General features: G+C 36.6%; 1 protein-coding gene, 1 non-coding gene and 1 pseudogene across 2 annotated transcripts; 1 reads left to right on the forward strand and 2 right to left on the reverse strand.

Moving 5' to 3' along the window:
- Positions 1–1623: 1623 nt before the first annotated feature.
- Positions 1624–4726, reverse strand: LOC122035186 (probable serine/threonine-protein kinase PBL11). The gene is made up of 6 exons (XM_042594591.1): positions 4575–4726; positions 3381–3772; positions 3153–3288; positions 2822–2958; positions 2591–2714; positions 1624–2336 (listed from the first exon to the last, which is right to left on the reverse strand). The coding sequence occupies exons 1-6, from the start codon at positions 4633–4635 to the stop codon at positions 1999–2001; spliced, it is 1188 nt and encodes a 395-aa protein (XP_042450525.1). The 5' UTR covers positions 4636–4726; the 3' UTR covers positions 1624–1998.
- Positions 4727–8578: 3852 nt separating this feature from the next.
- LOC122035624 lies at positions 8579–8701 on the reverse strand. The gene has a single exon (XR_006127154.1). It is a non-coding gene; the product is annotated as a U6atac minor spliceosomal RNA (small nuclear RNA).
- Positions 8702–8774: 73 nt separating this feature from the next.
- Positions 8775–12905, forward strand: LOC122034029 (annotated as a pseudogene).
- The last annotated feature ends 2158 nt before the right edge of the window (positions 12906–15063 follow it).

Consider the following 15063-nt stretch of genomic DNA (forward strand, 5'->3'; position numbering starts at 1 on the left):
ACCGTCGGCCGCCGGCGACCACCGTCGGTCGCCGGCGACCACCGCCGGTCGTCGCCCGCCTGCGCCACCGACGACCACCGCCGGTCGTCGCCCACCAACCGCCGTCGCCGTCGGCGATCGTTGCCGGCGACCACTGTCGGTCGTTGCCGGCGATCGTCGTCGTCGCCGGTTGCCAGTGGCGGGTGCCGGCGGAGGAGGCCAACGACGACGACCGTTGGTTGCCGCAAGCTCCGTCAGAGGTGCGGCGATCATTGGTAGAGGTCGCAGGATATTTTTGTCATTTTATAATAATACGAATTACATTCTTTATAAAAAATAATGGACACCAAACAAAAGAATGTAATCATCATTGTAATCAAAGATTACATATATTACATTACCAAACGTAGTAATGTAATCAAGATTGCATTACATTACATTACAAATTTGATTACATTACAAGCAAGATTACATTACACCCAACCAAACGTAGCCTTAGAGTTCACTACTCTAGGAGCCCCCACCTCCTTCATTTAAGGTCCAGTCATCTTTGACCTACTTGGACTTTTTGCTTATAGTTCACTCATCTGGGAGCCTCCACCTCTTTCGTTCAAAACCACTATTCCACTCATATGACTCAATTTGGACCATGACTTTAATACCAATTGTTCTGACCAAAAGAATTCATATATCTTCACAATGATATGAGATCGTCCACTTTGAGCCTAAGCTTTCATATATTTGTTTTTAGGTTCTACCCAAAAGACTCCATACCAATAGAGATATATTACATCTTATAAGTGAAAAGTCCCTTTTACTTGCTTGGACTATTCGCTTAGAGTTCACTTCTCTATGAGCCCCCACCTCCTTCGTTCAAAATCCGGTCACCTTTGACTTGCTTGGACTTTTCGCTTATAGTTCACTCCTATAAAAGGCCCCGTCTCTTTTGTTCAAGATCACTATTCCATCTACATGACTCGATTTAGATCATGGATCTGATACCATTATTAGGGCCAAATAATTCATATATCTCTCACAATGATATGATATTGTTTACTTTAGACCTAAATCATCATGTATTTATTTTTGGATTCTACCCAAAAAACTTCATATCAATGGAGATACTTCTATCTTATAAACACATGATCTTTTTTATATATTCCCAACGTGTATTTTCAATAATTTTATTTGTTGAGTTAGAAAGTTTGATTAGTTCAATTAGTTTAATTTTTTTATTTAATTAATTTTAATTTAATCGGTTCGATGGATTCAATTTTAAACCTATTACTCAGCCCAAAGGCAACTTGACTGCTACGACAAACTTCCTTGGTGAAAATTCATTATCACCTTCCCTAAAGATGATGTTGAATTTTTATTAAAAAAAAAAAAATCAATTTTGAATATTTCTGCCCTTGAATAGTCAATTGGTGGCATTCAATCAATTTGTTTGAGCAAGCCAACTACCAATTTTCCAAGTTTTTTCAGATATCCGAAATGTACAAACCTGTCTCTTTAATCGTGGACTTCTGGTTCTTTGTTTCTGGATTATCAAAAGCAAACTTGGTCTCCATGTGGAAGTTTTTCTTTTTCTCTTTTGCAAATTGCGTTTCTACTTTGTATTTACAGACCTTTCAAGGTCAGAGGATGTAGTGATCATGATAATCTTATTTAATTCAATTCTTGCAACTCTAGATCTCATACTAGAATTTTGCAGACGATCCCAAACGCAGTATGTCAATTGAACAAAAGAACAAAAAAACAGAGATCATTGTCTTTGATCATGGCTCTAATATTTGACGATACACTTGCCAATTTCTTGTATCTTGAAATAGCTTCTCAAGTAACCACTTCCCTCTGTCTGACCTACTCAGGTTGAAGCTTTGGCAGCAGCAGTATCACTGAATCAGCATCTTGAACACCACTCCATTATCTATTTGTCTGTTCAATGTTTAGCTTGAGAAGAAATCTTTCTATTGTATGATGAATTATCAAAATGTTATCAAAGTATGTGACACATGACTAGGCCCTTGCATAAGATGTAATGCAGTCTTTGCGCTCGCGAAGCTTTTCTAGTATCGGAAGAATGCTTGTCATGTTAGGCCTGTTCTTTGGATCTAGATGTAAGCATTGCAAGGCAAGAGCAGCAATGACCTGGGCTTCCTTCTTAGCGTACCGACCCTCCAATCGTATGTCCATGATCCTCAATATTCTTCCTTTATCCTTCAAGAATGGCTTCGCCCAGTCGACCAGAGTCAGGTCTGAATTTCCTCTATCTTCCTCCACCGCACGTTTTCCTGATAGGAGCTCCAACAGTACAACTCCAAAAGTGTATATGTCGCTCTTTAAACTCAAGTGGCCTGCCATAAACACTAGTATTCAGTAGGCTGAAACAATGACATGAAATATCACCATATTAGAGCCCGAAACACAATCCGAGCACACAAGATTGTTGATCTTAATTAAAGTATCAAATTTGGAAACAAAAAGCTATTGATCTTGCCTTATTTCATCTTAAAACTACTGTTTCTGAGTATTGTCATTGTAATATGTGTTTTGCCTATCACTTAGCATGTCCAAGTAGTACAATTGTTTGCATTCAAAGGAGGCTAACCTGTGGCGATATATTCTGGAGCGGCATATCCACGAGTGCCAACCACTCTAGTGGAGACATGACTCTTGTCTCCAGTAGGTCCATTCCTAGCTAAGCCAAAATCTGATAGTTTAGCATTGAAATCCTGCACAGTTTGCCAGAAAGAATCATCACGCCTGTGGCATTCAGGAATTCACATAATATGTTTTCCAGATAGAATACTGAATAAGTGATGATAATTGTAGAGATTACCGAATCAAGGAGAATATTTGAGGCCTTCAGATCACGAAATATGATTTGAGTTTCTAAGCCATGTAAGCAGGACAGTCCTCGGGCAACATCAATGGCAATGCTCACTCTCGTTGGCCAAGGAATAGGTTGTACACCTCCTACAGTATATTAACCAAGCGGCATCATTGGATTGCGCACATATCGTAGGAGGCAAAAAAGAAATATCCAAATTGTAAATTTTGGGAGTATATGTCATTTACACCACAGAAGAAGTGAGATCAATGCTACAAGTACAAATGAACATAAGTAATTATTTAATTGAAGTCTTAGAGCTAATGTCAGAGAAACATACTTTTGAACAAGTGATTCTCCAAGCTGCCTTTCTGCATGTACTCATAAACAAGAAGTTTGCTATCCAACTCTGAGCAGTAGCCTATAAGTTTGACAAGATTCTCGTGGTGAAGCTGGCTCAAATAGGTCACCTCTGCCTGCAGGCATCAGAATGAGTGTCACTTTTATTTGGAACTCGAAAAGGTGTATAAGAACCTCAAGTGTCTCTGAGATAACAGTTTATACTTACAAGCCATTCTTTGTGCCCTTGATAGCTTTCTCGTTTGAGTTTCTTGATGGCAACAACAATTCCAGTGCCTGGTTTAGTAGGGGCATAAGTATGCTCATCAATCCACCCTTTGAAGACACAACCAAATCCTCCTTCACCTAGATATGAATTGGAGCTGAAATTTTTAGTAGCATTCTTGAGGTCATTCAAGCTGAAGGGCTTCAGACCGACCGTTTTTGATCCGTCACTCTCTCTAAAATTCTTATTATCGGCGCCAAGGTAGCTCAAGTTAAAGGACTTCAGATTGTTTGGTGCCTCACTTTTGAGCTGTTGAACAGAAATACCCAATCCGCTTGAAGATTTCTTAGCTGATTTCTTTACACTGGAATCACTAATCACTGACAGTGGATTCTCTGGAGATTACATACAACTATTAAGTCTCCCTTCAAATATGAATGATTTAGCAAGTAAAAGTTTCATTTTAGGAAAAAGTAGCTAGAAAAACATTTTTGTTGCTGAAAGTAAACTTCAAATTCGGTGGAGATCCACAATGACTGTGTATAAAACTGAAGTAATTCACTATCAGGAACTAGTTGTAGTGTGATCAAATGGGTGATATTGGATTTATATGTTTGTTTATAAATAAACTGGTCGACGATAAATACCCAGATTTTGGGGCAATAATATTCAAACTCGAGCATTGAAAATAGAATGATCATCAAACTGCCTAACACCCAAATAACCACAGCAGCAGCTCTATGCTTATTAAAATAACCAAGATTTAGTCTATCTTTTCATTTTGATTTCTGTATTCATGCCTGAAAGCAAGATTTAGGTAAAACTGTCAACACAATCTGCTTTCAATTAGGTTAAGCATCTTTTCTAGAGTGGCAAATTTCATCATCCTGAAGGATTTAGTTGTTTTAGGAACATGAGAGGGAAAAAGTATTATCCAAATCCTTATTGCAGAATCCTTTTTGTTTTCTCAAACGAGATAACTGAAGAGGAAGATTTTCTCACAAACAAAATACTGGGTAAGACGAAATTAATACAAACACAGATTATTCATGGGTGGAGATTATAACTAGATTCACTCATCAACAAAGGGAAAAAAATAATTCTTTGGTTCTCATCCAAATGAAGAAACAAAACCAAAGTAGATCAGGTAAGAAATAGAAATCAGAGAGGCAAAAAAATAAAAAAATAAAAACTTACTTGAAACATTAGGAGAAGAGGCGTTTGCAGTTTTAGAAGAACGCCCACATTGGTTCCCCATCAGAAGAGGGCACCCAAAAAAGCCTTCTGAATTCCTTGTTGGCTCAAAGACAATGATATGTCTTTTATAGCTCAAACTACAAAGCTTTCGTTCACCTCAAGACTATAAATATTATCCTCGGCAAAAAATTAATTTAGCTTCCCTTTGACTGCTTCAAAGTTCAAAGTTTGCATGCTGACAACAGTGCGAGAATTTTATTTATTTATTTATTTTTTGGTACACAAGGTCTCAAACATGACAGTGAACAATCCAATATAAAATATGCATGCTTGGTGTGAAATTTTCAGAATGGAGAAGTAGATGCTGTGTCACCGTATAGTTGAAGTCAATGATGCTGACTTGAGAAGATAGTGACAGCTCTACAAATTTGAAGTTTAGATCAGATCCTCACTGGATTTCCATTCACACCAATTTGTCAAGGATTTGAAAAGGCTGTCCCTTCTTTACAATCAAAAGACGTCAGTTGCCCGCGGATAATGACGTAATGATTAGGTTTAATAATCAAGAAATTTTAAATTCCAATTGTGGTATATTATACAAGATTTTGCTTCCAATAAAAAACCGACAGAATATTGATTCTCTAAATAATTTTTAAAAATAAATTAATCAATTCTAAAAATTAAATATTTAATGTCAACTACAAAAACAGATGCCTTTGTTATTATTGCTGGACAAGTTACAAATAAGCCCATCTATTATTTGTAACTGTTAGACTAAGTCCGTCTATCAATAGATCCATGCATTTTTTTCTCTTTTGTTCCTTTTGACTTTTGATAATTCTGGAAAATTTTTTATGTTTATATATATATATATATATATATATATATATATATATATATATATATATATATATATATATATATATATATATGTAAGTTACAAATAAGCCCATCTATTATTTGTAACTGTTAGAATAAGTCCGTCTATCAATAGATCCATGCATTTTTTTCTCTTTTGTTCCTTTTGACTTTTGATAATTCTGGAAAATTTTTGATGTTTATATATATATATATATATATATATATATATATATATATATATATATATATATATATATATCAAAATATATGATTTTTAGTGAAGCTTTCAATAACTAGTACAATACTCCAACCAACCTATATTTTTTATCTAAAAACTAATCATTTATCATTGGCTTGAGATTTTTATTTTTTAAATTTATTTTAAAAAAATATTACTGTTGAGTATTGAATAATTAAAGATATATATAAGGATATGATGGTAAAAATGAAAAATTTTAAATTGATTATTCAAAATATTTTCTATAAAAATATGATTATAATGATAGTCTTTATTTTTTTTAAGTAAGTTAGGATGAACTCATTAGACATTTAAAATATATTATAAGTTGGTTATTTACTAAACTATGATTACATAATGATAGTCCTTTCTTATTCAGGAGGTAAATTAAGGACAGTTATTAGTTTTTGGAATAATGACTAGCACATAAGGAAGATATTTATCTCGGCTTTGTCGAGATTCAAACTCCAAATTTCATGATGGCAACATCTCATGCGCTAACCACTAGACTGTCTTGAGGGGACTCTTATTCCACCACCAAAATTCTTTATTTAGTGGTGCATGTTCCTTTTACTCACTGAGTATACTTTCTCAACTCAACCCATGACGAATCAGTTATGGTCAATCCCAAACCTGGATAAAGGAGGATAATAAAATAATATAAAATTGATTTAAATTTAATTGATGAATAACATAAAATAAAATGATCAATATAACCTATCTCATTTATCGGACAAAATATAATTGTTATTGTTGTTTCATAGTTTTGTGAAATAATTATACAAAATAATCTCCTTCTATGCTACAACGTGTATTCATTATAGCCAGGTCAAAGTCAAAGTTCATGGTGCATTTAATAAGTCATGCAATAATGTTGTTGACTATTTCATATTCATGTTGAAGACTTGCAAATGCAATTTGAGCCGCAACATGGTTGACTTCCAACCTTCATTCCTACGCTATTTCACCATTTATTTATTAAAGGGAAATTTCTTTGAGAACTTTAGGAATTCAATATCGCATCCCATCAAGACTGAAAAGTCTTATGCGGCCCCATGCATTTCACTATATCCAAACTTGATCTAAGCTAAATCACTTTGATCTATCGGGAATTGTGATTAATAGAAGTCAACTAACAATAAAATCTATGTGAAGGGCTTTGAATCAAAAGATAGGCATCAACTTGATGAGGAGATGAGCACGATCAAGTTAGTTTTGTCATTTTAGTCAAAAGATAAACCAATAGTTTGACCATGCCATGTTCACAATAGTCAACTTCACCCTTTAGTGCCTTGTCGTGGCCATGGAAGTTGAAGATCATCTCAATACACGGCAGAACTTTTGACATTACATTTTTTTAAAAAATATATTTGATCATTTAATTTGGATGTTCAAATTTCATCGGATTAATTTTGAAGAAAAATAATTATTTTTAATACAGACATTCGCTTGCAGATTAATGGAAAGATCTTTAGAGAATATTTTATTAAAGAGACAATTATTCTTTTTAATTCGGACATTTAACTACTGATTAATGGGTATCTTAGGAGAATATTTTATTAAAGGGTAGCTACGCCTTTCCTTAATGGAGCCGCTATCTCTAAGGCATAAGTTGGCATGGTAACCACGGAATAAAATTATTGAATGGTATAAAGATTGAATCTCGATGATAAAATCATGTGACCTATATTTTTCTGATTTACTCTTTCAACCGAGTGTGACAGTCAGGACCATCAGGATACGAATTATACCTATTACCCAATGGATCAGCCATTTATATTGGATCAACTTAATTTGGAGAGTCCTTTTCTAATTGACTGATTTGGCTGGATAGATATTTTATTTGAAAAAAATAAATAAGTCAAAATTATTAATTTGAATTAAATTTGATATCGTATAAATAATTTTCTGTAATATATATTTTTTAAAATTACTAATTTTAAACCGATAGATACACTTTATTTCTCAAAAACATACAAATAATATTTTTCTCTTTTTAATACATATTTATTAAAAATTTGCGAGAACTCCACCAATGTCAATTTGTTTCTTCGTATTCGTAGCTTGAATCCTCGACCTTCCTACCAAGAAGACATCGATGATTTGTCGGAGCACCATACAATGGATCAACACTAGCCCAAGTTGCAAGTTGGCTTTTAGCGAGTCAATCAAACATGAATAGAGGAGAATTTTATCGTACAAGTCAAAGACATTGATCCCGATGAGAAAAAGAGACGAACAAAAGAGAAGACAAATGAAGAGGACATCATTCTAGCGGTTTGATAAGATCAGCCCCACGACTAACTATGAAGAAGTAAATAGGAAAGTTATAATTGATCAATGTGGAAGAGGATTTTTTTCTTCGACTTTATCGAGATTTGAATCCTTGTCCTATAGTATTAACTCTGTTCCGCATTAGTCAACTCAACTTTATTCCAGAGACAGTAAGATAGAATGCAATAAAGGAGTACACTGTAAAAAAGCAAAAGGAGGAGAAGCTCAAGGTTGGGCATCATGATTATCTTAACACACCGTCTAAACTAATAAGCTATATATACTCCAATGGAAATTAAAACTTTTAAAAAAATAGAAGGTGAAATAAAACTTCCTAAATAGATGTGATTCATGCTTTGTTCTTCCTTAGGAAGATGGGCTTTGTTTAAAGAGGGGAGAATGGCTTGGTGAACAGGAGATGAGAAAACCAAGAAAGAAGCATTACCATACTTGTACAAGATTAGGACAGAATGAAAATGCAAAACTTTTTCTTAATTAATATACTTATTTATTACCTAACCGGGATATTTATTAGATAAATAATTATTCACGTCGTTTTGAAGGAATTTCTCCGATTTTTTCCTATACAACCCGACTTTCTCATTAATATTTTATTATATAGATACAAAATCAAAAAATTTGGTATTGATCTACCTAAGTAGATAGCCTTAACCGTATGTGTAACAGGAAAGCCCGAAAGCCGTTCCCGTCCCTGTCAGGGGAGATGCCAACCGTCTCTCCTTTCTGCGAACACGGCCCGTTGGTTGCCTGCTAAAACTATACCGTAATTAACTCCTTATAAACCTTCGATGTGGGACTAAAAATAAAAAATTGCGGCGAGTTCCTCTCTCAGAAATCATGAGCGCCGTCGCCTCCGACCGCTGTCTCCACTCCGCTCCTCCTCCACCTGCATTCCTCCTTCATTTGCTCTCCCCTCCCCAAAATCCACGCCCTCCTCCTCACCTCCGGCCCTCACCGTTGACTCCTTCGCAGCGGCTGACCTCGCTCACTCCCTCCCCTCGGCGGCTTCTTCGTCTTCAACCACATCCGGCGGAGGACAGCTGTAATGGAATACCGTGGCCGCTTGAACTCTTGCACCGACTGCAGCTGACAATAGTGTCGGAGACTCGGAGGGTTCCAGGAGCGGATCGGGAACAGATCGGGAAGAGGCGAGTGGAGAGAAGATGCGGGAGAAACCGCGAGCTTGCAGCCAAACTCTTTCCCCCTTTTGATCTGTTCCCGATCCGAGGCTTCGATGCTATTGTCAGCTGTAGTTGATGCAAGAGTTCGAGCGGCCACAATATTCTAAAAATAGTAGTTAGAAGGATCCATATTATGTTTTTCTTATAATATAACTCAGCATGGCTATTAGATGGATCATAAAGTTATTTCTATATCCCATTGCCAAACTTTCTCATGGTCCTTTGTTATTCATTTTTGCATGTAGGTGGTATTGCGAGTGTTTTGCAGCTGGAGTTTATTGTGATGGATGCAACTGTACAAACTGTTGTAACAATGTTAACAATGAAACTGTTAGGCATGTGGCTGTTGAAGCCACTCTAGAACGCAATCCTAATGCCTTTAGGCCTAAGATTGGCAGTGGTACACAGACACTTCGAGATAGTAGGGTAAGTACAAGATTTGCAGTTATTTCAGTTTAGCTACATAAATTGAAATGCACATAGAACTATATAAGTGAGAGCTCCATTTGTGATTAGTCAAATACTTGAAAGACAAACTGTGCAAGGTGCCCTTCAATCAAAAATGAGAAAAAAAATGGAAACTGTGCTATACTAGCACACTCTAGACAACATCCATTTCCATAATGTCTTGTCCATAACTTTGTAACTCAAATGGTGTATTCTATTTTATTGCATTTCTCGAATTGTTGAAACAATGGATCAGAGACTTGGTTATAGACTCATTCCAAATGTTCAATTAATTACAAAATATGATGGAATAGAAACAAGAGATGTCATATGCTTATTTACCATTTCAATTGAGCTCCATGACAACATTAAAGAACAATAAGTAATTATATTTAGTCTTAATTGTATTTTCAATTATTATAATTAGCATGGATTCAGTCCACTATGGATTAAGTGGCCTAAAGAAAATTGTCTTGTAGATTAAGTTTATTGGATTAGCCCAAGTTATGAAAGTTGGTCATTTGCATGGATCAATGTATTATCAGTCAAGTTTCTATCAAATAGTTCCATTTTGCATTTATTCTCTCTTTTCCTTTATCCTTGCATCCAAATATAGATGTTCTCTTCTCTCTAAGAACACTAGTTATCCTCACTAGTTGTACTTACATTGGTGGCTACAGTTATATGATATCACAACCCCTAATGGTTGGAGCCTTCATTTAGAGAACCAAAATATTCATGAGAAAGTATAAGAACGATATGCACAATCTTACTGTCTGAGTAAAATCACAGTCAAATTCAACCACTACTTAGACCTGTTCATGTATTCCCTAGAGGTGTCTTGCATCTCTTGACCTATCCTCATCTATTATATTGCAGACACCACCCTCCAAAAGATATTTTGTACTCCTCTTCCCCTCCCTCCCTCCTTTTTCCCTTCCTCCAATATCAAAAACTTTTAAAAAAAAATCTCCTCTCATTATCTTGTACCCACACCTCATTGATTAGCAATGATAAATAATAATAAAAATATTATTGTTATGCAGCATAGGTAATCTACTGTGAGTAAGAAAGGTAAAACTTGTTTTCCATATGGTAACATGAATATTCTTGTATATGTAGGATGAAACAGGAGAACCTCTGTTTGGAAGGCATAATAAAGGATGTCACTGTAAGAAGTCTGAGTCCTCAAGAAATATTGTGAGTGCTTTCAAGCCAATATTTTCTGCTCTGAAAATTGCAAATGCTTGGACTGTAAGAACTTTGAGGGAAGCATAGAGAGGAAACATCTCTTCCGTGGTGATCATGGAAGCACTCTTTACATGCAGCATGCAGCATGCAGCCCTAAACGGGGCTGCCGGTGCTCACATATTTCTGTCTCCAACAATATCTAGGAAGAGGAAAATCCAGGATGTGTTCTCATGCACATCTGTAAATGGCCAATCCACCAAAAGTTTTACACAGGTAATTTTCTGGTATTCCAATGCTACATAGACGGTTTTGTTACATTATATTGGTTCGCCATGGACAGTTTTATACTCATTGTGTAGGGGGCTCTTATTAGTTGCCTCTACTGAGTTAATTTCATTTTCTTTGTTCCATGGGATGTGCTAACTTTCGTTTCTTCATTTTCTAAGCATTGAAAAAATGAAACTTGTTACTATCACACTTTTATTTGTCCATGGCCTGCCTGATAAACTTGTATGTCGGATCATCTGATATTTTAAAAACAATCTTTATGATTTATGTTACTGAGGCTAGACACTTTTTATCAGTCTAAGACTCCTGTACAAGTGTCGTCTTCTACTCCCATTCCTGCAGCTAGTTGTACCAATATTGCTCCAGATTTATAGGTATATATAAATTCTGATATTTAAAATATTTTCTTTATGTTTTCTCTATGGATCCATGATCTTTTTCCGAAACGTTTTGAGATCTAGCCTTTATTTGCTATGGCAGATCTCTTCTAGCAGACACTGTACGAACAGAACATGTTAGGGATCTCTGCAAACTCTTGGTGATGGTGTCTGGAGAGGTTGCCCAAACTGTTGCTGGTATGCAAATACAGTACAAGTAGATAAAAGGAAACAAATAATCATCAAGTGTTGTAGTATGTCCTGCAAAATTTGAATTGCATGGATACACCTAGACCTATCTAAAAAGAATTAACTGGACCATCAATGCAAGCATATTACACTTTTGTCTTTCATAATGCTAACAATTCCTAAATAATTTGGCTATCCAATGTGTTAATGTGTTATTTACAGGGAAATTAAATCAGCATTTAAAATTTTTATTCTTTACTAGATAACTCGATGACTAGATAAGTCTTGTATTTTTCAGACTTAGTCTCTACCTCCATTTCATAGTTTTAACAATGACTTATCCAGTCATCGAATTAAACCAAAGAGAGCAGAAATTGATGGGAAACTCCCCATCATTTTGACAATCAATTGATCTTATGTTACATAAATTATAAATGTCTTAACTGAGATAGCAAAGTCAAGACGAAGTTGATTTTTTCATTATGTAATAGTCCTATGCTAGTTTAGGCAATTTTGTTGAGCAGGTATCATCGGAAGTGAATAGCAAACAAAAGTTGATATGGGTGGTTGTCAGTAATAATAAAAATAGGTGTCTTTGCGATCCACAGTCAATTGAAACATTCAAATTGTCAGAAAAAAAATGTAAACATTATAGTGACTAAGAAAAGTTTATCACAAGTAGCAGGGCTTTGTTCACATCATTTCCCTCACATTGATAAGAGTTTGCATTGGATTTATTCACATATTCACTTGCCAATTAATTGTTCAGATAGACAAATTGAGGAGTCATCCGTGCTGGAAGGCCATGTTGAATGTTCTCCACACTCAGATTATGAGAGAGATCAGAGTCAGAAAGATTTAGATATGCCCAGAACCTCGGCTGATGAATGTTCAAGTGGAATTCCTCTTGACAAACCTGACAAAGAAGAGTCTAGGTCTGAATGCGGGGAAAGAGAGAACGGAGGAAAGCCAATGTATCCTGGAACTTTGGTGCTAATGTGCAATGAGAAAGACATGATTTTTATGGCCTCTCAAGCTGCTGCTGCAGATCCAAGCTCCTCAAACAACCGAAGTGCATCAGAGGCCTATGTAGAGCAAGAGAAAGGTGTACTAACCAAGTTCAGAGACTATCTCCTTAAGCTAGTTACCTGTGGTCAGATGAAAGGTAAGCATGTTTTCCCATGCTAAAGGTTGTAAAGGTTGAAAAAGGATCCTGACATAAACAATGTGAAAATGTCCAAGTAAATAGTTGAATATTATTAAATTTATAGAACAATAAAAAATTGACAATTAACAGCATATATATGGACTAAATATTTATTTATTTGATCCAAATAGTAATTTAGTTTCTAGTCTAAATAAATTTTTAAAATAACAAAATTAAACCTGAATCAAATTATATAATCAAAATTATTCTAATTAAATTAAACAAAAAAATTTGGGTGGAAACTAGATTTGCCCACGGGTTGTGATCCTATCTGAAAGCGAGAAAGATGATGCACTGAGCAGGTGAGTTTGATGTTGACCGTGCGAAGACTCTGAGTTGACAAAAAATGACTCCGATTTGTCCTGTGTGTCAAAAATAACGTCAACAACTAAGCTAGGGAAGGATCCAAGCGCAGGCACTCCGACGCTCAAGTCAATGGATGATCAAGTGGAAGATAATGAATAGCAATAAATGAACAGTGGATGCGTAATGTGACATATGCGTAGCATTTGTGTTCGCGTATCTGTGCATGTAGATGGAGATCCCCTTTTATAGTATTATTATTTCTCTGTGTACAAATCTTGAGGCGTTGCCAAAAAAGGATATACCATAATGATGCTCTGACATCTTTCCAAAATGAATATGCAATCTCTGCATTTTGTATGGTAGAAACTTCTAGTGTACGGATGGCATAGGGAATATTCCCTTGTTTCTCTGATAGCTATCATACAAAATGACAAGGAGGAATGTTAGGTCGTTTGGTTGAAGGGCCCTTATCATACTTAGCTGGCAAATCGAACGAGTCCCTTCTGTAGTCCGATCGGATGTCGCTTACAAAAGCGGATAGGTCAAATTTAAGGAATGTTATCCGGGACTCGATCTTCGCTCGGTATCTTCGCTTGACCAAAGAGTCCGATCTAACGAAGTGTCCAGCTTGTTCGATTGGGCAGGTCCGATCGGTAAAACCATTCGGCTGAAATAGTTGACCTTGTTATCCCGAGTAGCGTGGAGGACTCGGCTCTGAATGATACTTACTTGGCTCAGGGTTTTCATCAGTACTGAGGGACTCGGGATCCGACTGGACCAAGGGTCCGATCGGATGACCGCTTGGCCGAGACAATCGACCACGCTAGGCCTAAGTGCTGACCCCTCATTGACTTTGACAAATATGTCAGCTTCCCTTCTAGACTTTGACCTAACTTTTGGGGCCCCACATCATCCACCGCATTATAAGCCTCCCATTCAAATCTAGTTGAAAGAGGTTGTAGGCACAACTGACTAGACACGTGCATTGCTTGTGTCTCTTATCCTCTAATCAGACGTTTTCTCCTTGTTCCATCGTTCGGCTCAAACTGATGTTATGCTTAGCTGCTAGTGTTTCTGGGGTCCCTTGTTTCCCAACTGGACGCTCATTCTTTGTACTGTCGTTCGACTTGAGCTGACATCACTCTAGCGCCTCGGAAACAGGGCATGCCATTTAATACAGAACATGATGAGCATGCATTTTTTATCATATGCTTGCATATTACCTCCCATGCTTTATAAATGCGGCCTATATCTTATTGCCATGTGTCGCACGCCTGCGAAAAAGAATATCTGAAGTGGTAGGTGACTGTTGAGATTCGATGTGACTTTCGACAGATCAAAATCAATAGTCCAGATTAATCCTCTCTCCTCTATCCCCTTGATCGAACGACTCTCGGATGCCACCACTAAGGTTTTTTTAAAGGTTATAGCCTCTGACACAACTTCATCGTTTTCGCATTTTGCTCTTCATCTTCTTCTTCCTCTCCCTTCGTTATCGCCGGCGATTGCTCAAGTCTTTCGTTTTCATCGTAAGTTCTTTTTCTTCCCTTCCTCCATTCACCTTTCTCCTCATTTCATGGCCTCCACCCCTCCTTTTGCTGTTCACGGGCTCTGGTACACTTCCACGGGCTCTGATTTCAATGGCGGAGAAGTGGATCCGATACGCCTCACTTACCATCTGCCCTCCAACCTTCACATCATCATCCCCTCTGGCCACGACTGTCCCAATCTCCCTCCAGTCGGCTATCTTACTTTCTTCAATGACCAATTCTTTGTCGCCCTTGATTTTCCCTTGCACCCTTTTTTCACCGACGTTTGTAATTACTTTCATATCCCCTTACAATAGTTGGCCCTTAATTCCATCATATTACTGTGCGGGGTTATAATATTATTCCATCTATGCCAAGTC

The sequence above is a fragment of the Zingiber officinale genome, chromosome 11B, assembly GCF_018446385.1.
Source record: "Zingiber officinale cultivar Zhangliang chromosome 11B, Zo_v1.1, whole genome shotgun sequence".
In the NCBI taxonomy this organism is placed as follows: Eukaryota; Viridiplantae; Streptophyta; class Magnoliopsida; order Zingiberales; family Zingiberaceae; genus Zingiber; species Zingiber officinale.